Consider the following 24,582-nt stretch of genomic DNA (forward strand, 5'->3'; position numbering starts at 1 on the left):
TAGTACACACCAGCACTGCACCACTCCTAGTACACACCAGCACTGCACCCCTCCTAGTACACACCAGCACTGCACCCCTCCTAGTACACACCAGCACGGCACCACTTCTAGTACACACCAGCACGGCACCCCTCCTAGTACACACCAGCACTGCACCCCTCCTAGTACACACCAGCACTGCACCACTCCTAGTACACACCAGCACTGCACCACTCCTAGTACACACCAGCACTGCACCACTTCTAGTACACACCAGCACTGCACCACTTCTAGTACACACCAGCACTGCACCACTCCTAGTACACACCAGCACTGCACCACTCCTAGTACACACCAGCACTGCACCACTCCTAGTACACACCAGCACTGCACCACTCCTAGTACACACCAGCACTGCACCCCTCCTAGTACACACCAGCACTGCACCCCTCCTAGTACACACCAGCACTGCACCCCTCCTAGTACACACCAGCACTGCACCCCTCTTAGTATACACCAGCAATGCACCCCTCCTAGTATACACCAGCACTGCACAACTCGTAGTACACACCAGCACTGCACCACTCCTAGTACACACCAGCACTGCACCACTCCTAGTACACACCAGCACTGCACCCCTCCTAGTACACACCAGCACTGCACCACTCCTAGTACACACCAGCACTGCACCCCTCCTAGTACACACCAGCACGACACCACTCCTAGTACACACCAGCACTGCACCCCTCCTAGTACACACCAGCACTGCACCCCTCCTAGTACACACCAGCACTGCACCCCTCCTAGTACACACCAGCACTGCACCCCTCTTAGTATACACCAGCAATGCACCCCTCCTAGTATACACCAGCACTGCACAACTCCTAGTACACACCAGCACTGCACCCCTCTTAGTATACACCAGCAATGCACCCCTCCTAGTATACACCAGCACTGCACAACTCCTAGTACACACCAGCACTGCACCCCTCCTAGTACACACCAGCACTGCACCCTTCCTAATGCTCACCAGCACTGCACCCCTCCTACTGCTCACCAGCAATGCACCCCTCCCAGTACACACCAGCACTGCACCCCTCCTAGTACACACCAGCACTGCACCCCTCTTAGTATACACCAGCAATGCACCCCTCCTAGTATACACCAGCACTGCACAACTCGTAGTACACACCAGCACTGCACCACTCCTAGTACACACCAGCACTGCACCACTCCTAGTACACACCAGCACTGCACCCCTCCTAGTACACACCAGCACTGCACCACTCATAGTACACACCAGCACTGCACCACCACTCCTAGTACACACCAGCACTGCACCCCTCCTAGTACACACCAGCACTGTACGACTCCTAGTACACACCAGCACTGCACCCCTCCTAGTACACACCAGCACTGCACCCCTCCTAGTACACACCTGCACTGCACCACTCCTAGTACACACCAGCACTGCACCCCTCCTAGTACACACCAGCACTGCACCCCTCCATTTGTCCCCGCCCCTGGCTGCTCTTCCTAAGCAGCTGCACTCGGGTAAGTGGCTTTATTATGTCAGCTTCTGTGCGACTGAAGGTTTAAGCCGTCCGGGGAGAGTGGGGTCAGAGGTCAGATCGTGGCTATTACAACCTTCCCAGTCATTAATGGGATGGGGCAGTGGAGGAGGGAGGAACAAATCACTCGAGAATCTTTAAAGTAATCTCCTAAGTGCCCCTTCTGTCCCCCCACAGGTCGTGACCTTGCTGAATGACCTCTACACCTGCTTCGACGCCATAATTGATAACTTCGATGTTTACAAGGTAAGAGGAACTGGCCCCAGAAGGGCTCTCGAATCAAGGAGATGGGGCAGTGTGTGTGTGTGTGTGGGGGGGGGGGGGGTCTGAAGAAGGCAGAAAACGCGTCAGAATATCCACAAGTTTTAATGCTCTGATTAATCAAATAATGAAATATCCAAAGCGGCACACCCGTCTCCACCGGGCACTGAATACACCACACCGAAAGATTCAGAGGGCCAGAGGCATCGAACAATGTTTTGCAAATTCCCTAATTGTTAATCTTTGCGATTTACAATTAGGGAATCGCAAAACGGCACGCATGGAAGTGTGCAGCACACTTTCTGCGATTCCTAAGGGGTCGCAAATGACTTACCTCATAAATATTAATGAGGGAGGGCGCAATTTGCGACCCCTTAAGAATCGCAAGAATCACAGGGCTGGTGGCCTGCGGAGATCAGCAGACTGCCATGTCTGGGATTGCTTTTAAATAAAACAATCTTTTTTTGTGTAAAGCCACCCGTTTATCTTAAAGGAAAATGAGAACCTTTACAAAAGGAAAAATAAGAAGTTACAAACTTGTGGAAGGGGTCCCCGTTGGAGACCCCTTCCCTTTTGCGAATGTATTACCACCTACTTGAAGAAGGTGGTTATATGCGAATGTTTTGCGACCGCATTCACAGTCACAAAACATTCATGCATACTGCTAGGATTCGGTATTTGGAAGGAACGCCCTAAACACGCCCCCTCCAAATAGAGAATCGCAAACCCCATCTCCTGACCGCTGCCCCATCTCCTGACCGCTGCCCCATCTCCTGACCGCTGCCCCCATCACCTGACCGCTGCCCCATCTCCTGACCGCTGCCCCATCTCCTGACCGCTGCCCCCATCACCTGACCGCTGCCCCATCTCCTGACCGCTGCCCCTATCTCCTGACTGCTGCACCATCTCCTGACCACTGCCCCATCTCCTGACCGCTGCCCCATCTCCTAACCGCTGCCCCATCTCCTGACCGCTGCCCCATCTCCAGACCGCTGCCCCATCACCTGACCTCTGCCCCATCTCCTGACCGCTGCCCCATCTCCAGACCGCTGCCCCATCTCCTGACCGCTGCCCCATCTCCTGACCGCTGCCCCATCTCCTGACCGCTGCCCCCATCTCCTGACCGCTGCCCCATCTCCTGACCGCTGCCCCATCTCCTGACCGCTGCCCCATCTCCTGACCACTGCCCCATCTCCTGACCGCTGCCCCATCTCCTGACCGCTGCCCCATCACCTGACCTCTGCCCCATCTCCTGACCGCTGCCCCATCTCCTGACCGCTGCCCCATCTCCTGACCGCTGCCCCATCTCCTGACCGCTGCCCCTATCTCCTGACTGCTGCACCATCACCTGACCTCTGCCCCATCTCCTGACCGCTGCCCCATCTCCTGACCGTTGCCCCATCTCCTGACCGCTGCCCCATCACCTGACCTCTGCCCCACCTCCTGACCGCTGCCCCATCTCCTGACCGTTGCCCCATCTCCTGACCGCTGCCCCATCTCCAGACCGCTGCCCCATCTCCTGACCTCTGCCCCATCTACTGACCGCTGCCCCATCACCTGACCTCTGCCCCATCTCCTGACCGCTGCCCCATCTCCTGACTGCTGCCCCATCTCCTGACCGCTGCCCCATCTCCTGACCGCTGCCCCATCTCCTGGCCGCTGCCCCATCTCCAGACTGCTGCCCCATCTCCAGACCGCTGCCCCATCTCCTGACCACTGCCCCATCTCCTGACCACTGCCCCATCTCCTGACCGCTGCCCCCATCTCCTGATCACTGCCCCATCTCCAGACCGCTGCCCCATCTCCTGACCGCTGCCCCATCTCCTGACCGCTGCCCCATCTCCTGACCGCTGCCCCATCTCCTGACCGCTGCCCCTATCTCCTGACTGCTGCACCATCTCCTGACCGCTGCCCCATCTCCTCACCGCTGCCCCATCTCCTGACCGCTGCCCCTATCTCCTGACTGCTGCACCATCTCCTGACCGCTGCCCCATCTCCTGACCTCTGCCCCATCTCCTGACCTCTGCCCCATCTACTGACCGCTGCCCCATCACCTGACCTCTGCCCCATCTCCTGACCGCTGCCCCATCTCCTGACCGCTGCCCCATCTCCTGACCGCTGCCCCATCTCCTGACCGCTGCCCCATCTCCTGACCTCTGCCCCATCTACTGACCTCTGCCCCATCTACTGACCGCTGCCCCATCTCCTGACCGCTGCCCCATCACCTGACCGCTGCCCCATCACCTGACCTCTGCCCCATCTCCTGACCGCTGCCCCATCTCCTGACCTCTGCCCCATCTACTGACCGCTGCCCCATCACCTGACCTCTGCCCCATCTCCTGACCGCTGCCCCATCTCCTGACCGCTGCCCCATCTCCTGACCGCTGCCCCATCTCCTGACCGCTGCCCCATCTCCTGACCGCTGCCCCATCACCTGACCTCTGCCCCATCTCCTGACCACTGCCCCATCTCCTGACCGCTACCCCCATCTCCTGACCGCTGCCCCATCTCCTGACCGCTGCCCCATCTCCTGACCGCTGCCCCATCTCCTGACCGCTGCCCCTATCTCCTGACTGCTGCACCATCTCCTGACCGCTGCCCCATCTCCTGACCGCTGCCCCATCTACTGACCGCTGCCCCATCTCCTGACCTCTGCCCCATCTCCTGACTGCTGCCCCATCTCCTGACCGCTGCCCCATCTCCTGACCGCTGCCCCATCTCCTGACCGCTGCCCCATCTCCTGGCCGCTGCCCCATCTCCAGACCGCTGCCCATCTCCTGACCGTTGCCCCATCTCCAGACCACTGCCCCATCTCCTGACCGCTGCCCCATCTCCTGACCGCTGCCCCATCACCTGACCTCTGCCCCATCTCCTGACCGCTGCCCCATCTCCAGACCGCTGCCCCATCTCCTGACCGCTGCCCCATCTCCTGACCGCTGCCCCATCTCCAGACCGCTGCCCCATCTCCTGACCGCTGCCCCATCTCCTGACTGCTGCCCCCATCTCCTGACCGCTGCCCCATCTCCAGACCGCTGCCCCATCACCTGACCTCTGCCCCATCTCCTGACCGCTGCCCCATCTCCAGACCGCTGCCCCATCTCCTGACCGCTGCCCCATCTCCTGACCGCTGCCCCATCTCCTGACCGCTGCCCCATCTCCTGACCGCTGCCCCATCTCCAGACCGCTGCCCCATCTCCTGACCGCTGCCCCATCTCCTGACCGCTGCCCCATCTCCTGACCGCTGCCCCATCTCCTGACTGCTGCCCCTATCTCCTGACTGCTGCACCATCTCCTGACCGCTGCCCCATCTCCTGACCGCTGCCCCATCTCCTGACCGCTGCCCCATCTCCTGACCGCTGCCCCATCTCCTGACCGCTGCCCCATCTCCTGACCGCTGCCCCATCTACTGACCGCTGCCCCATCACCTGACCTCTGCCCCATCTCCTGACCGCTGCCCCATCTCCTGACCGCTGCCCCATCTCCTGACCGCTGCCCCATCTCCTGACCGCTACCCCATCTCCTGACCGCTGCCCCATCTCCTGACCGCTGCCCCATCTCCTGACCGCTGCCCCATCTCCTGACCGCTGCCCCATCTCCTGACCGCTGCCCCATCTCCAGACCGCTGCCCCATCTCCTGACCTCTGCCCCATCTACTGAACGCTGCCCCATCACCTGACCTCTGCCCCATCTCCTGACCACTGCCCCATCTCCTGACCGCTGCCCCATCTCCTGACTGCTGCCCCATCTCCTGACCGCTGCCCCATCTCCTGACCTCTGCCCCATCTACTGACCGCTGCCCCATCTCCTGACTGCTGCCCCATCTCCTGACCGCTGCCCCATCTCCTGACCTCTGCCCCATCTACTGAACGCTGCCCCATCACCTGACCTCTGCCCCATCTCCTGACCACTGCCCCATCTCCTGACCGCTGCCCCATCTCCTGACTGCTGCCCCATCTCCTGACCGCTGCCCCATCTCCTGACCTCTGCCCCATCTACTGACCGCTGCCCCATCACCTGACCTCTGCCCCATCTCCTGACCGCTGCCCCATCTCCGGACCGCTGCCCCATCTCTTGTCCGCCGCTGACTCACGCGCCTCTCATGGTGTCCACCTTTATCCTTTCTGACTCCGCGCTGGTCTGTGATGGACTGTGAGTGTGGGCACACAAGGGTGTGCGTGAGGTGGGGGGGTTAATGAGAAGCGGACTGGTGCCAGCAGGGCCCACAGACATTCCTGTCTCTCCTGCTCAGACATGTCCGGGCTCCTCTGACTCCACACAGTCCTCACCTGAGGGATGGAATGTACCACTGATCACAGAAGGGTGGGGGGCTGTGCTGTGCCTGCGCTGTGTGACGGAGCTCTGTGCTGTGCCCGCGCTGTGTGTGATGGAGCTCTGTGCTGTGTCTGCGCTGTGTGTGATGGAGCTCTGTGTTGTGTCTGTTCTGTGTGTGATGGAGCTCTGTGCTGTGCCTGTTCTGTGTGTGATGGAGCTCTGTGCTGTGCCTGTTCTGTGTGTGATGGAGCTCTGTGCTGTGTCTGCGCTGTGTGTGATGGAGCTCTGTGTTGTGTCTGTTCTGTGTGTGATGGAGCTCTGTGCTGTGCCTGTTCTGTGTGTGATGGAGCTCTGTGCTGTGTCTGCGCTGTGTGTGATGGAGGTCTGTGTTGTGTCTGTTCTGTGTGTGATGGAGCTCTGTGCTGTGCCTGTTCTGTGTGTGATGGAGCTCTGTGCTGTGCCTGTTCTGTGTGTGATGGAGCTCTGTGTTGTGTCTGTTCTGTGTGTGATGGAGCTCTGTGTTGTGTCTGTTCTGTGTGTGATGGAGCTCTGTTCTGTGCCTGTGCTGTGTGTGAGGGAGCTCTGTGCTGTGTCTGTTCTGTGTGTGATGGAGCTCTGTTCTGTGCCTGTGCTGTGTGTGAGGGAGCTCTGTGCTGTGTCTGTTCTGTGTGTGGCACACGTGCACTGTCCCTTCCTGTAAACGACCTGCACCGCGTGTGACGGAGCTCTGTGCTGTGCCTGTCTTGTGCGCCTTGGACCCTTGCACTGCCTCTTCCTGTGACATACCTCTGCTGTGTGTGATGGAGTCCTGTGCTGTGCCTGTTCTGTGTGTCAGGGAAGCTTGCACTGCTTCTGCCTGTGATTTACCATTTTTAGGGCTCGCTTCCAGACAGCTTTTAGCTATGTGTCAGTGAAAGCCTTTTGTGGACCACACTAGGAACTTACAGGAGATTAGAGCCCGCCCCTGCTTACCATTGGTTGCCTTCCTTGTCACTCTCCTTTGCTTGCCTCATGTTCAAAGGTGTTCCTTCCTCTTCTTGTGTTTGTCCCTCCCTCGGAGCATAGGCTCTTTATTATCCGTCTGATTGGATAACCTCTATCCTTCCACTCATCACACTCAAGGTACTTCTTTTTCTTGAGACGAGAATGCACGTGTTTCCATCCTCACTCCTTCATGTACTGCTTCCTCCGAAACACTGCTATGCCCCGTTCCATTTAGCCCCATCTCCCCAAGCGTATCTATTGTTTGCCCCACCCCGTTCCATTTAGCCCCCTCTCCCCAAGGGTATCCATTGCTTGCCCCACCCCGTTCCATTTAGCCCCCTCTCCCCAAGCGTATCTATTGCTTGCCCCACCCCTGTTCCATTCTGTCCCCTCTCCCCAAGGGTATCCATTGCTTGCCCCACCCCTGTTCCATTCTGCCCCCTCTCCCCAAGGGTATCCATTGCTTGCTCCACCCCTGTTCCATTTTGCCCCCTCTCCCTAAGCATATCTATTGTTTGCCCACTCCGTTCCATTTAGCCCCCTCTCCCCAAGCGGTGAGTTCAGGCGGCGATGAGCGGTGTGCTCCCTCTTTCTTCACTCAGCACACAAGCGCCGCCTTTCCACGGGGTAGGCACCCGTTTCTTCACTCTCTCCCGGCAACCCCCGACAGTGATCCTGGGCAGGACACACGCGGGGTAGGCACCCACTTATAAATTATTCATCAAGTGGGGTTTCCGGGCAGGCACCTCTCTCGTGGCAGCAGCGAGGGGTAGGCTCCCTCTTAAGCCCACAGTTCTTCCTGGCCCCACAGCGCTCAGCAGACACAGCGCTATGAAGGGGGCAACAGCGCTTCACCACACACAGCAGGGCAGTCTTGGTCACGGTGCTCTGGGGACACAAGGCAGTCTCCTGCAGGCCAGCGCTTCCAGGCACACAGCGCAAGGGGGCGGACAGTCCCAGCATCAAGCCCCAGGGTAACTTTTCTCACCTCCTGGGTGATGGGGGTCCAGTCCACGGCGCTCCAGGCACTCCTGGCACAGCGCTTGCGTGGCGCAAGGTCCTGGCAGCTTCAGGGGGATGGGGGGCAGAGCAGCAGGCACTACTGGGCCAGGTCAACAGTCAGTGGGGGCTTCATCAAAACAGGGCGGTAGGCTGACACCATCCTCCACTGCAGCGTGGCCCTCCTCCTGAACAGCAGCCTGAACTCCTGCAGTGGGGCTCCACTAGCGTTGGGGACAGTAGAGGGGTGATGGATGGGTGCAGGTTCCAGCACACAGGCCCAAGTGGCGGTATCCCCTGACAGCAGGTCCCCTCACGTTCCTGTCCCACCTCTGTCTCAGCACATGGTGGCACATCCCCCTTATTTATATCCCCCTCACCCCACCTCCCAGGTAGTGCCAGAAGCTTCTGGAATTCTCTGGCGAACTGGCTCAAACTGGCTCAGGGGGAGGAGTAGAGCACCCTGGGTGCCAGGGTTCCCACCAAATGCTGGGATTGCTGGGAACCAAACATCTAGACCGCTAACCTTCTGCAGTCAGGTGGTACAACGCACAGCCATGGCAGCCATTTTAAATACAGCATTTCACCAGGGTACATTTCTATAATGGGGGGTTAATAACTGCCCACCATTGTATTGCATTTAACATGGCGTCTCACACCACACATGGCCTATACAGTAATCTTCACCATGGGGGAGACATCCTAAACAGGGGGGTGAAAAGCGAAAAAACTTTGGGGGAAAGGGGCCAAGTCCAACACTTGGATATTGGCCAGGCCTGTTGCTTCCAACATACATCGCGAGAGCTTTGGGTCAGCCCTTTGATCATGATTGGATGGCATTGTTTTCCATCTCACTTGCCTCTTCTGTTTCAATAGTTTTTCTTCCAAGTCTATGTGATTGCACCTCACAGGAGCGGTGCGGTCTCACAGTGTTCTGTTTGGTTGGCTTGTATCGTTCCACTGCTGACGTTGCTAGCATTCAAGGAACTACTTGTTTGAGGCATATGGGCTGCAGACCACACACTGTTGCATTAACACCTTCAATGCTAAGGCAATTCCCGCTGGGTGCTGAACTTTTGGATTTCCCATTGTTCATGACAAGGCCAGCTCGTCATAAGCACAGCGCAGGTAAACTGCATGACGAGCTGGCCTTGTCATTAAATCACCATCTGCAGGTGGGCCTGAATGATTACACTTTGTTGTTGTCTTGGAAGAGTCTTTGTCTGCTGGATGACTCCTCCCTTAGACTGTAGTGCGCATGGGCATCGACTCCATCTTCAGATTGTTTTTTCCGCCATCGGACTCAGATGTGTTTATCGTTCGGTCCCGTTACCGATCTCTTTTCGATTCCATAAATCAATCCACAACATCAACATCGTCTTCGACACTGATTCTGGTTGCCCGCGTTAAGAAAGGCTCCACTTCTCGATTTCAGCGCTAGTCGGGGCCGTCGGGCCCAACTGCGCCATTGGGCCTTTGGCTCATGGAAAGAACACCGTTCAAGAAGTGCCCTCAGTGTGAACACAGGTTTCCCCACACCGACCTTCATGAGGTTTGCAACCTGTGCTTGTCTCCAGAGCACGAGAATCGAGACTGTGAGGCCTGCACTTCGTTCCGGTCCAAGAAAATAATCCTGGACCGTCGAGCTCGAACAGCTATGGAGCAGTCATCGTCCTTGACACCAGACCTCATCATAGACGAGACGCTGATCGAGGTAGACGCTGAAGAACAGCAAGAAGACGTCGCTTCCGAAGCAGAGGAGTCAGCTTCCGGAGACGACAATCGATCCGAAGATGACGATCTTCTTCCAGCTGGTCAGCAGGTTGTGAGTAAGAGCCTCGACCCTGTTCACCCCCCACACCGGGACAGGATTCGCTTCCACCGCCACCTCCGGGTCCGGGTGCACACCGATCAAAACCTTCCGACGCTCCGCCTTCAGGCTCGGCAGCGAAGGGCACTAAAAAGCCTCCAGTCGACTCGGGCTCGAGTCAGTCTGTCGGTCCCGAAAAGCAAAAAGTGCTTAAGCCGAAGTCAACACCGGCACAAAAACATCCATCGGTACCGAAGGTAACCGAACAGAAACCAAGTTCGGCACCAAAAGAAGTTCCCAAAGTTACCAAACCGAAAACGACCCCGGTAACAAAAAAATCTGACCCGAAAGCAGTTCCGATACCGAAATATACTTCGGCTTCAAAGACAGATGAATCTAAACACCAGGTAACAAAAGCTTCCGATCCAAAAAGCACAGATACAAAGAAAAAACAAGAAAAGTCTTCGAAACCGAAACCAATACCCGTTCAAAACAAAATAGACACTGCAAAGTCTAAAGCTGTCGGCCCCAAACAAGATAAATCGGCGCCGAAAAAGGATTTGCCAATAGAAGAGCTTTTCCAACCTGATGTAAGGCAAAAGTCTTTTAAAATTCATCCAGAGACTGGACATGTATACACAGTGCCTGAAAAGAGGAAAATGGACTATCCTGAACCATCGCCAGTTCCTCTAAAAAAGCATGTTCAAACTACCCCTATAAGAATTCCTTCACCAGAAGTAGAAATACAAGCAGATATCTCTCCTGTGCATTCACCAGCTATTACACATAGCCTTATACCACAAGATAGGATTATAGGGATACCTACTCACAAGAGGTAGAGAGTGATCATCAAATGGATGATATTAATGACCCAGATGATATAGCTGGGTCATCAGGTGACCCATGGGACGATTATAATGCACCAGATGCACCAGATCTACCACAAGACGATGTATACCCGTCTAGGCCCTCTCCACCAGATGACACCATTGGGTTCACACAGCTCATACATAGAGCAGCTACATTCCATGGAGTAGACTTACATACGGATCCAATAGAAGAAGACTTTCTAATGGACACACTGTTAACATCACATAAGACCACAACCACACTTCCAATACTTAGTGGAGTGGTAAGAAACGCACCAGAAATATTTAAAGACCCAGTCAGGGCCAGGGTAATTAACCCCAGACTGGAAAAGAAATATAAAGCGGCTCCCTCTGATTTAGCATACATTAAGTGTCAGTTGCCACTAGACTCACTGGTAGTGTCAAATGCGAGAAAAAGAGCCAAACCGCAAACAACAGGGGATGCTCCACCCCCTGACAAAGAGTCTAAGCTTTTAGATGCTTCAGGGAAACGCACCCTCTCACAAGCAGCCAATATATGGAGGATTGCTAACACTCAGGCTTTGTTAGCAAGATATGACAGAGCTCATTATGATGAGTTAGAGTCACTCATGCAACACTTGCCAGAACAATATAAGGCTAGGGCTGCTGATTTAATACAAGAGGGCAAGGTTATAACTAATACCTCTATAAGATGCGCACTAGACACTGCAGACACAGCAACTAGAGCAGTAAATACAGGGGTACTGTTGCGTAGACATGCATGGTTACACATCTCTGGGTTCAAAGCAGAGGTACAAGCCAGTATCTTAAACCAACTATTTGACCAACAACGTCTTTTCGATCCAAATGTAGACAGTGCACTGGAAAAAATGAAAAAAGATACTGATACAGCAAAATCAATGGGAGCTTTACAAACTCAAGCCCATAGACCTTCCTTTCGTCGCTCCTCATATAGGGGCACCTCTAAGAGTTTCCAGACTGACAACACCTCCTCTACTTACAAAGCGCCCAACCAAACCTCGCCCAGTAAGGGATATTACAGAGGAGGGTATAGAGGAAACAACAATAAGGGTAGATGAAGAGGCAACAACAATCGCAATGCCTCTACTCCCAAACAGTGACTTCCCTTCCATCCCCCCAGACCATTCCACTCCAGTCAGGGGAGGTTACAACAGTTCCTACCTGTCTGGAACTCCATCACCACAGACAGGTGGGTGAGACAAATAATTCAGTCAGGTTATTGCCTGGAGCTTGGTTCCACTCCTCCAACAATACCACCCAGACAGCGTCCCATGTCACAAGAACACCTCATACTACTAAGACAAGTGGTGGAGTCTCTACTGCAAAAGAATGCAATAGAACCAGTACCAAAAGAACATCAGAACACAGGAGTATACTCTCTTTATTTTCTCATACCCAAAAAGGACAGGTCTCTCAGACCTATTCTAGATCTAAGACCCCTAAACCTGCACATACATTCAGACAATTTTCATATGGTCACACTACAACAGGTTCTACCGTTACAAGAGAAAGGCAACTTCCTTGCCACATTAGACCTCAAGGACGCATACTTCCACATTCCCATTCATCAATCTCACAGAAAGTACCTACGGTTCGTACTATAAGGTCAGCAATACCAATGCGGAGTAACAACAGCACCTCGAGTGTTCACAAAGTGTCTAGCAGTAGTAGCAGCACACTTATGAAGGGACAACATTCATGTCTTCCCATATCTCGACGACTGGGTAATAAAATCCAAGTCATACAACCAACGTGTACAGCACACGCATCAGACAATCTGCCTGCTACACAAGTTGGGGTTTACAGTGAATCAAAAGAAGTCACATCTACAACCGTCCCTGTCTCAGCAGTATCTAGGTGCCACAATAGATACCTCCAAGGCATTAGCGTACCCCAACCTAACAAGAATACAAACTATGCAAAATCTTATCAAAAGATTCCAGCCACAACACTCACTACAAGCTCGAGTGTTCATGCAACTAATAGGAATGATGGCATCTTGCATTTTCATAGTACCATACGCAAGACTACAAATGCGCCCCATACAAGAGTGTTTAGCAAGTCAATGGAATCAGGCTCAACAAGAAATACCAGATCTGGTGGTGGTAGACGACCAGGCTTATCACTTTCTGCAATGATGGAACACCAAAAACCTTTACAAAGGGCGGTCGTTTATAGAACCTGTTCCACAAATCATACTAACTACAGACGCATCTCTCACGGGATGGGGAGGGCATTTACAAAGCCACACAGTACAAGGTACATGGACACTGCAACAAAAGGTACTCCACATAAATCATCTGGAGTTACTAGCGATTTTTCAAGCTCTAAAATCGTTTCAACACTACCTATCAAACAAGGATGTAGTAGTCAAGACGGACAATATGACAGCAATGTACTACATTCAAAAGCAAGGAGGGACACACTCCCTACAGCTCTCACGGCTGGCGCAGAGCATTTGGAGGTGGGCCATTCCTCAAAATATTTTTCTGTTAGCAGAACATCTACCAGGAGTTCACAATCAATTGGCAGATCTGTTAAGTCGTCAGAGACAACAGATGCCCAAATGGGAGCTTCATCCTCAAGTTCTTCAGCCATTTTTTCAAAGGTGGGGCCAACCAGAGATAGATCTGTTTGCTACACACTGCAACTCCAAATGCCCAAGCTCGCCACCAGATACCCACACCCATTATCCAAAGGCAATGCGGTATGGATGAACTGGTCAAACAAATTTGCGTACGCTTTTCCTCCTCTCCCTCCATTAGTGGTACGCAAGCTACAGCAACATTCTCTCACATTGATTCTCATAGCACCAACGTGGGCGAGACAACCGTGGTATACCATGCTACTACAGCTCTCAGTAGTACCACATCACAAACTAAAACTCTCCCCACATCTACTAACACAGAACCATGGAGAGATTATGCATCCAGACCCAATGCAGCTCAATCTGGCGATCTGGCTCCTGAAGTCTTTGAGTTTGGATATCTAAATTTACCTACTGATTGCAGGAATGTCATTAAAGAAGCAAGACGTCCTACCACTAGAGCATGTTATGCAGCAAAGTGGAAAAGGTTAGTTGTATATTGCACAAATAACAACATCAAGCCCTTAGATGTTTCCATACAAAACATCATATGTTACCTGTTACATCTACAAAGATCTAACTTAGCGTACTCCTCAATCAGGTTACATCTTGCTGCTACAGCTGCATATCTCCAAAACAGGCAACATTTGTCATTATTTAGAGTACCTGCAATCAAAGCGTTTATGGAAGGACTTGAACGGATAATTCCTCCCAGAATACCACCCTCTCCAGTATGGAATTTAAATATTGCTCTCACAAGACTTATAGGTCCTCCTTTTGAACCATTGCATAAATGTGAATTACGGTTTCTTACATGGAAAGTTGATTTTCTAGTAGAAGTTACCTCACTAAGAAGAGTAAGTGAGATCCAGGCATTAACAATTCAAGAACCATTTATACAACGTCATTACAATAAAGTGGTTTTTAAAACAAATCCAAAGTTTCTGCCAAAGGTCATTTCACCGTTCCATCTTAACCAATCTATTGAGTTGCAAGTATTTTTTCCACAACCGCAAATGGTTGCTGAGCGCTACACACACTAGATGTAAAAAGAGCACTTCTCTACTACATTGTTAGGACAAAACCGTTTTGTAAAACAAAACAACTGTTTGTGTCCTTTTCTCCTCCACACAAAGGCAATCCTATCTCAAAATCAGGCACCGCCAGATGGATTGTTAAGTGTATTCAAATTTGCTACCAAAAAGCAAAACGCACTCTATCCATTCCCCCTAGGGCTCATTCTACCCGTAAATTAGGAGCATCTATGGCATTCTTAGGAAACATACCATTAGATGATATCTATAAAGCAGCTACATGGTCTACTACACACACATTTACAAAACACGACTGTGTAGATGTGCAGGCAAAACAACAAGCAAGTGTGGGCCAGGCTGTACTAAAAACATTATTTCAAACTACTACAACAGATGCGGGTAGTCGCCACTGAGGGAGAAACTGCTGTGCAATCTATGCATAGTGTGTGGTCTGCAGCCCATATACCTGGAACGGGAAATGCTACTTACCAGTATGCATCTGTTCTTGGCATGTAGGGCTGCAGAACCACACACGCCCACCCGCCTCCCCAGCTACCTGTGTCTGTTCCAGTAGTATCTCATTTAGATAAACAACACATGGTCATCTTTATCTGTACTCATACAACTCCATCATTTGCGCAATGGCGAAAACAATCTGAAGATGGAGTTGATGCCCATGCACACTACAGTCTAAGGGAGGAGTCACCTAGCAGACAAAAGACTCTTCCAAGACAACAACAAAGTGTAATAATTCGGGCCCACCACCACTAATGCAACAGTGTCTGGTTCTGCAGCCCTACATGCCAAGAACAGATGCATACTGGTAAGTAGCATTTTTCTTTCTTTTCCGTTGAGCACTCCATGGGAGTGCATGTATTTTTTGTTCCCTCCTCACATTGCTCCTTCCCCTCATCCTGTGTTGCTTCTCCTTCTCTTCACATATGGCTGGTTCAGCTCTTCCACAGACCCCTCAGTCCCCAAAAATTTTAATACCCCCCCGCTATACCCTTGCTGCTCCTCGACTACCACGCCCCCCTCACTTGTCGCCCTCCTCCACTTCGTTTTTATTTTTTACTTTTTATTATTTTGTACCTTCTGCACTAAGGATGTGCGTCCACCTTAAAATACTCCTACTTGTAGAAGTGTAGAGAGATAGTGTGACAGGCTGAACTGCGGCCTGTATGTTGTTCAGGTGGACTGGACCTGACTCACGTCACTCTCCACAGGGTGGTGGTTTGTCTCATCCATGGTGTGTTGTTGCTATCCGGGGTACACTGGTGTTGTTATGCAGTGTTTTGAATCTTACTATTGGCATGCGTTGGCACTGGGGGCATAGGCATCCGCAGCGTGGTCCGAGCAGGTATGGGTGCACAAAGGCTTCTTGTTTGTGGTCCTCTTTCCTAACATGGTACACATGTCGTACCCACAGGTGGAAACCATAGGAGATGCCTACATGGTGGTGTCCGGGCTGCCGGTGCGGAATGGAAAGCTCCACGCCCGCGAGATTGCCCGCATGTCGCTAGCACTGCTCGAAGCTGTAAAAACATTCAGAATCCGCCATCGGCCCAACACCCAACTGTGGCTGAGGATAGGAATCCATACAGGTGAGTGTGGCCGGGAAATCTTTGCCCGTGTATGAGATATCCGTACTGATGAGTGTGGTAGGAAATGCGTTGTCAGATGCAGCGCTACGACATATCCTGTGCCTGTACCACAGCCTGTATCGGCACTGTGTCAGATGCAGCGCTGTCATACCCTGTGCCTGTACCATAGCCTGTATCCGTACTGTGTCAGATGCAGCGCTGTCATATCCTGTGCCTGTACCATACCCTGTATCCGTACTGTGTCAGGTGCAGTGCTGTCATATCCTGTGCCTGTACCATAGCCTGTATCCGTACTGTGTCAGATGCAGTGCTGTCATATCCTGTGCCTGTACCACAGCCTGTATCCGTACTGTGTCAGATGCAGCGCTGTCATATCCTGTGACTGTACCGTAGCCTGTATCCGTACTGTGTCAGATGCAGCGCTGTCATATCCTGTGACTGTACCGTAGCCTGTATCCGTACTGTGTCAGATGCAGCGCTGTCATATCCTGTGCCTGTACCATAGCCTGTATCCGTACTGTGTTAGATGCAGCGTTGTCATATCCTGTGACTGTACCGTAGCCTGTATCCGTATCTGTATCAGATGCAGCGCTGTCATATCCTGTGCCTGTACCGTAGCCTGTATCCGTACTGTCAGATGCAGCGCTGTCATATCCTGTGCCTGTACCGTAGCCTGTATCCGTACTGTCAGATGCAGCGCTGTCATATCCTGTGACTGTACCGTAGCCTGTATCCGTACTGTCAGATGCAGCGCTGTCATATCCTGTGACTGTATCGTAGCCTGTATCCGTATCACTGTCAGATGCAGCTCCGTCATATCCTGTGCCTGTACCATAGCCTGTATCCGTACTGTCAGATGCAGCGCTGTCATATCCTGTGCCTGTACCGTAGCCTGTATCCGTACTGTGTCAGTTGCAGCGGTGTCATATCCTGTGCCTGTACCGTAGCCTGTATCCGTACTGTCAGATGCAGCGCTGTCATATCCTGTGCCTGTACCATAGCCTGTATCCGTACTGTGTCAGATGCAGCGCTGTCATATCCTGTGCCTGTACCGTAGCCTGTATCCGTACTGTCAGATGCAGCGCTGTCTTATCCTGTGCCTGTACCGTAGCCTGTATCCGTACTGTGTCAGATGCAGCGCTGTCATATCCTGTGACTGTACCGTAGCCTGTATCCGTATCTGTGTCAGATGCAGCTCTGTCATATCCTGTGACTGTACCGTAGCCTGTATCCGTACTGTCAGATGCAGCGCTGTCATATCCTGTGACTGTACCATAGCCTGTATCCGTACTGGGTCAGATGCAGCGCTGTCATATCCTGTGACTGTACCGTAGCCTGTATCCGTATCTGTGTCAGATGCAGCGCTGTCATATCCTGTGACTGTACCGTAGCCTGTATCCGTACTGTCAGATGCAGCGCTGTCATATCCTGTGACTGTACCATATCCTGTATCCGTACTGTGTCAGATGCAGCGCTGTCATATCCTGTGACTGTACCATAGCCTGTATCTGTACTGTGTCAGATGCAGCGCTGTCATATCCTGTGACTGTATCGTAGCCTGTATCCGTACTGTGTCAGATGCAGCGCTGTCATATCCTGTGACTGTACCGTAGCCTGTATCCGTACTGTGTCAGATGCAGCGCTGTCATATCCTGTGACTGTACCATAGCCTGTATCCGTACTGTGTCAGTTGCAGCGGTGTCATATCCTGTGCCTGTACCGTAGCCTGTATCCGTATCTGTGTCAGATGCAGCGCTGTCATATCCTGTGACTGTACCGTAGCCTGTATCCGTACTGTGTCAGATGCAGCGCTGTCATATCCTGTGCCTGTACCATAGCCTGTATCCGTACTGTGTCAGATGCAGCGCTGTCATATCCTGTGACTGTACCGTAGCCTGTATCCGTACTGTGTCAGATGCAGCGCTGTCATATCCTGTGACTGTACCGTAGCCTGTATCCGTATCTGTGTCAGATGCAGCGCTGTCATATCCTGTGACTGTACCGTAGCCTGTATCCGTATCTGTGTCAGATGCAGCGCTGTCATATCCTGTGACTGTACCGTAGCCTGTATCCGTACTGTGTCAGATGCAGCGCTGTCATATCCTGTGACTGTACCATAGCCTGTATCCGTACTGTGTCAGATGCAGCGCTGTCATATCCTGTGCCTGTACCATAGCCTGTATCCGTACTGTGTTAGATGCAGCTCTGTCATATCCTGTGACTGTACCGTAGCCTGTATCCGTACTGTCAGATGCAGCGCTGTCATATCCTGTGACTGTACCATATCCTGTATCCGTACTATGTCAGATGCAGCGCTGTCATATCCTGTGACTGTACCATAGCCTGTATCCGTATCTGTGTCAGATGCAGCGCTGTCATATCCTGTGACTGTACCGTAGCCTGTATCCGTACTGTCAGATGCAGCGCTGTCATATCCTGTGACTGTATCGTAGCCTGTATCCGTACTGTCAGATGCAGCTCTGTCATATCCTGTGCCTGTACCGTAGCCTGTATCCGTACAGTCAGATGCAGCGCTGTCATATCCTGTGACTGTACCGTAGCCTGTATCCGTACTGTCAGATGCAACTCTGTCATATCCTGTGCCTGTACCATAGCCTGTATCCGTACTGTCAGATGCAGCGCTGTCATATCCTGAGACTGTACCGTAGCCTGTATACGTACTGTCAGATGCAGCGCTGTCATATCCTGTGACTGTACCGTAGCCTGTATCCGTACTGTCAGATGCAGCGCTGTCATATCCTGTGACTGTATCGTAGCCTGTATCCGTACTGTCAGATGCAGCTCTGTCATATCCTGTGCCTGTACCGTAGCCTGTATCCGTACAGTCAGATGCAGCGCTGTCATATCCTGTGACTGTACCGTAGCCTGTATCCGTACTGTCAGATGCAGCTCTGTCATATCCTGTGCCTGTACCATAGCCTGTATCCGTACTGTCAGATGCAGCGCTGTCATATCCTGAGACTGTACCGTAGCCTATATCCGTACTGTCAGATGCAGCGCTGTCATATCCTGTGACTGTACCGTAGCCTGTATCCGTACTGTCAGATGCAGCGCTGTCATATCCTGTGACTGTACCGTAGCCTGTATCTGTATCTGTGTCAGATGCAGCGCTGTCATATCCTGTGACTGTACCGTAGCCTGTATCCGTACTGTCAGATGCAGCGCTGTCATATCCTGTGACTGTACCGTAGCCTGTATCCGTACTGTGTCAGATGCAGCGCTGTCATATCCTGAGACTGTACCGTAGCCTGTATCCGTATCTGTATCAGATGCAGCGCTGTCATATCCTGTGCCTGTACCGTAGCCTGTATCCGTACTTTCAGATGCAGCGCTGTCATATCCTGTGACTGTACCGTAGCCTGTATCCGTACTGTCAGATGCAGCGCTGTCATATCCTGTGCCTGTACCGTAGCCTGTATCCGTACTGTCAGATGCAGCGCTGTCATATCCTGTGACTGTACTGTAGCCTGTATCCGTACTGTCAGATGCAGCGCTGTCATATCCTGTGCCTGTACCGTAGCCTGTATCCGTACTGTCAGATGCAGCGCTGTCATATCCTGTGACTGTACCGTAGCCTGTATCCGTACTGTCAGATGCAGCGCTGTCATATCCTGTGACTGTACCGTAGCCTGTATCCGTACTGTCAGATGCAGCGCTGTCATATCCTGTGACTGTACCGTAGCCTGTATCCGTACTGTCAGATGCAGCGCTGTCATATCCTGAGACTGTACCGTAGCCTGTATCCGTACTGTCAGATGCAGCGCTGTCATATCCTGTGACTGTACCGTAGCCTGTATCCGTACTGTGTCAGATGCAGCGCTGTCATATCCTGTGACTGTACCATAGCCTGTATCCGTACTGTCAGATGCAGCGCTGTCATATCCTGTGCCTGTACCGTAGCCTGTATCCGTACTGTCAGATGCAGCGCTGTCATATCCTGTGACTGTACCGTAGCCTGTATCCGTACTGTCAGATGCAGCGCTGTCATATCCTGTGACTGTACCGTAGCCTGTATCCGTACTGTCAGATGCAGCGCTGTCATATCCTGAGACTGTACCGTAGCCTGTATCCGTATCTGTATCAGATGCAGCGCTGTAATATCCTGTGCCTGTACCGTAGCCTGTATCCGTACTGTCAGATGCAGCGCTGTCATATCCTGTGACTGTATCGTAGCCTGTATCCGTACTGTCAGATGCAGCGCTGTCATATCCTGAGACTGTACCGTAGCCTGTATCCGTACTGTCAGATGCAGCGCCACGTCACAGGTGCCTCTGCTCTGTCTTGAAATTGTAACATTGTGTAGCCTGTGTCAGGTGTGTGAATGGTGCCTCACTTCTCACATGTTCTTTTCTGGCCCTATTTGCAGGCCCTGTGTGCGCGGGAGTGGTGGGCCTTAAAATGCCCCGGTACTGCCTCTTCGGGGACACCGTCAACACGGCATCACGGATGGAGTCCAACGGAGAAGGTGAGAGCCACAGATAACATTCCATTCCACCGAGTTAAATATAGCACCACAGGCGAAATTTAGAGTTTCAAGGGCAGGGAAGTCATTGATGGAGAGGGGAGAGACGGTGGGTGTGGAATAGAAGAGACAGTGGGAGAAGGGGTAGAGAAAAGGTAGACTAAAGTAAAGAAGATCAGAGAACAGCAGAAACTTAGAGGAGAATTACAGAAAGGGGGAGATGAAAGACGGAAGCAGAAGAGAGAGACGGGAGAGAAAAGCCAGAAAGAGGACTGGGTCATTTAATTAGCTCCAGCACTGGGTGTTCTGAGGTTATGAGCTGCTGGACACTGGGGGTAAATAATTAACCCTACAGTCGTCCTCGGAGAGCCGCCCCCTGCAGGGGAATGCGTGGACTTCCTGTGGGAACCCTGCCAGGAGCTCGGGGTAGTCAGGGGATACTGGACCCCACTTGTAACAATGACAGGGGGGAGGGGGGCTTACCTTACTACTGACCCCAAAGTGAGCACCAGCAACCCCCTTTAAAACTTAACCTTCAGGGCAGCAAGGGCAAACACTCCAAGGCTTGGTCAGGGAGGGGGAGGGGGTCAAAACAAAAATCAATGACACATCCCATCCCAATCCATCAATCATTGCCAACCTGTGCCCCTTATCAAGAAGAGAAACACTTCAACCAGGACAGACAACTAAACACCACACAGGGAGTAAAGCCAGCGGAGGGGATGAACCTGCTGAGCCCAGAAATATTAATGCTGGTCTGAAACTATTCCTAGCCCCTCCCCCACCCCCCCAACACACTCAGGGTGTTCAGACACCTGCGGGTGGCCCGGAGGGGTCAGAAGGGATATATTCCTCCCACTCCCCCCTGGACAGTGGCTGTGTGCTCATCAGTGGTGCCATCCAGGGCACTTCCAGTATAGGTTGTCTCTCCTCCTGTGCTGGCACAAGTTCTCTTTCCCTCCCCAGTTCTAGGTTCCCTTTGGTATCTCTGCGAGGTCGGTGGGCGGCACTCCCTGCGGTGCGTGGTAGGCTCACCTGGACTCAGGTGTTGACTGTGGGTGCACGATAGAAGGTTGCGTGATGGAGTGGCAGTGCTCGTTCCTGTTTCTTCATAACAAAAGAGAGAGAGAGGGAAAATAATGACAGGCACTATGTGAGGTGGGAACTCCTGGTCCTCCAACTAATTTGCAAAAAACAATGGAGGAGTAACCCCTCGTAGGCAGAGAGAGGTACCTCTCTGACAATGAGCTTAAGTGCTCTGGTCAGCACATTTTGCCCCAACCTGTTACTGGATAGTGAATATCCTTGTAGAAGACCCCTCACTCACCAACCTAGTTGGTGACATGCTTCATCATCGGGGTCCCACCCCATAGGCCGAGTGCCTGGCCCTGGCAAAGAGCTCAGCGTTACCCACAACCCCCCGGGGGGGGTGGGCAGCCGAGCACTTTGCCAGGGCCGGTTTTGGTACTCAGGCCAGCCCGGGCTTCAGTGGGTTGCAGGCGCCAGTTCATAAAGGCATTTGTGGATATGTGAAGCAGCACTCCCAGGCTCGTACTACAGACGGTGCCCGTAGGGTAAGGGGTGGGTTGGGAGTGGGAATGTGCGACTGTATCTTCACTGTTGTGGGCACTGTTGTGATATAGAAGCAGCCACAGATACTTGTGCGTCCTCTTCTGTAATACTGATATTGTCGGTGCACATGACGCATGGCGCTTAAGCGGGCGTTCCCTTATTTGCACCAGGGCATGGCATTTAGGAGTCCTAACTGCTGTGAATACCGAAATGAGTAAGTGCCTTCTGTGAATACCAAAATGGTAGTAAGTTTAGGATTATGTCTTAAGTTAGTTCTGTGAATCGAGCCCAATATTTTTGTAAATATTTTTCTAAACAATATTTAGGACATAATGTTTGCATCAGACAATATTTCTGTGTGCTATATTCTAACACGCAACCCACCCATCACATCATTTGAATGCTTTGAAATGTACCATGTCAGGTTGTACCGCATTTCACCTCATTTAAAGAACAGGCAAAGTATCTCATTCTTAAACACCAACAATCATTTCTTCTAAATTAACCTTAGCCGAAACCTAACTTTAAATCGAACCCTACTCCTAAGCCCTTGCCGCATGTGAGGTTCTGAGGAATTATCCGCACATTTAAGATAACGGCATCACACATCCACGCACTGGCATCGCCCTGCTTGTGATGCCTGCTGGTCTGTTGTATCCTGTGGTTGACGCTTACGTGCTCTCTTCTCTTCCGTGACAGCGTTGAAGATCCACCTCTCAGACACAACGAAGCAGGTGCTGGACGAGTTCAGATGCTTCCTCCTGGATCTGCGAGGCGACGTAGAAATGAAGGTAAGTCACTGCACTGTGGCGACACCGTTGAAGCGAGGAACGTTGGAAGCGTTGGGACCTTCTTTTAGAGATCTTCAACGAGTTGCCATGCTTCCACTGAAACCTGTGTGGAGATGTGGAATGGAATCAAGTTCCCCACACACACTCTACAAACCCAGGTGGTAGGATAATGCATGTAGGCTCCTGCTAGACTAACATTCTGAGTCCTTCCAGGCCCTGGGTGTACCACAACACACACAGCAACAGGCCCCTGTGAATCCATCACTTGCAGTTTTATGGCACCTCTCAACTACCAGGGATTCTGCGAGCTAGAGAGGACAGGTCATAGAAAGAGGACTCCCTGTAGGGCTACAAAGAGACAGAACACAGAACATACAGGGTGTAGATGCAACTGGAACCCTTTGGCTTGCTTTAGGAACGTCTGAGGACACCGGTGGTGCCGGTCACAAAGGCCGGTTCCTGCTGCTGATCCTGTGTGAACTGCTGGCATCCAAGTATAGATTGTTTGGGCCACAAGGCTTCTGAGAATCTAGGAATGAGGTCAAAGGGGCAGACTAGTGAAATGTCCAGCTTTGCAATTGGTTGATTAGTTGTTTGAGAGAAAAGGGTCTTGGTTTGGGAATGGAGTGTAGATGGTAAATTGTGCTAATCTTGCAAACAACATTTTCATCTATTTGCAATGCCAAAAATCATGTCCTCACAGAAACAACTTGAGCCAGGCATTTTTGTATTTAAGTATTAGTATCCTATAGTGACTGAAGGTAACAGGTTTCATCCTGGCTGACCAGTTATTTTTTATGTGGTTGAATGGTCCCTTAGGACAATTTAATCTATGGGATCCTTCAAGACTTCAGCTAAGTGTAAACACAGAGTATTGACATTGTTCCAAAGGTAAGACAAGTAAAGAAAGAAATCATTCAAACTAGATGCACTGGGTTTGCCTTAAAATGAAAATAAAATTGACTTTTCACAAAATAACAAAAATAAGCAAAATTGTCAAAATTGTAAACAACAGACATATTTTACGTAGAAAATTAAACTTGGCAGAGTTAATATATGTTATGTTATGGGATTTGTAAAGTGCATTGCTGCCCCAGCAAGGGGGCGTCCCAGCGCTGATTCCACAGATGACCAGACAGAGGAGGAAGGACAGGGCAGAGGATTAAACAGGGAAGAGCCCTGTCTTAACTGCCTCCCCGAAAGCCCCATGATTTTGCATGCTTGTGATAGTCCATGGAAGAGCATTCCAGAGAGAGGAAGCTAAGGCACGGAATGACTGACCTCCAGCCCGTGCTCTTCTAACACGGGGAACACGTGCCGGATGTTGGTTTGAGGAGCACAGAGCGTGTTTCGGTACATGAGGGGGAAGAAGGTTAGCTAAAATAGAAGGGGCTACGGCATATAGAGAATTCTATGAGAAATGCACAAAGCCTTGAAATGAATTCTCTTCCCAACCGGAAGGCAATGCAACTTACGTACAGATTGGAAACAGAACAGAATTTGGGGAGGGAGAGGAGAGTCCGGGCCGCGGCATTCTGCACCCTCTGAAGGCAATTAATACCAGCTTTATTGATACTCAGGTAAAGGGAATTACAGTAATCCAATCTAAGTAGTATAATAAAAGTGCTTGGTAGGGGATTCTATAAGGTATTGGCGCTCCTGGGCAACACGCAGATACGTATACTCTAGTACTGAGTGAGGATTGCGGTGCATACGTGTAGGGAGAGCCACCCTCCTCCCCAACGTGTGGAAATCCACTGGTA

General features: G+C 51.8%; 1 protein-coding gene across 1 annotated transcript in view; it reads left to right on the forward strand.

The window, feature by feature from the left end:
- The window catches only part of NPR2 (natriuretic peptide receptor 2), a 409,403-nt gene that overhangs the window by 379,764 nt on the left and 5,057 nt on the right, over window positions 1–24,582 (forward strand). Inside the window, exons 17-20 of the mRNA XM_078677701.1 lie at window positions 1,728–1,796; window positions 15,799–15,973; window positions 20,361–20,459; window positions 22,728–22,819. Of these exons, the coding sequence (XP_078533827.1) occupies window positions 1,728–1,796; window positions 15,799–15,973; window positions 20,361–20,459; window positions 22,728–22,819 (435 nt within the window). The remainder of the gene's footprint in view (window positions 1–1,727; window positions 1,797–15,798; window positions 15,974–20,360; window positions 20,460–22,727; window positions 22,820–24,582) is intronic.

Source organism: Lissotriton helveticus, chromosome 2_1 (genome assembly GCF_964261635.1).
Source record: "Lissotriton helveticus chromosome 2_1, aLisHel1.1, whole genome shotgun sequence".
NCBI lineage: Eukaryota > Metazoa > Chordata > Amphibia > Caudata > Salamandridae > Lissotriton > Lissotriton helveticus.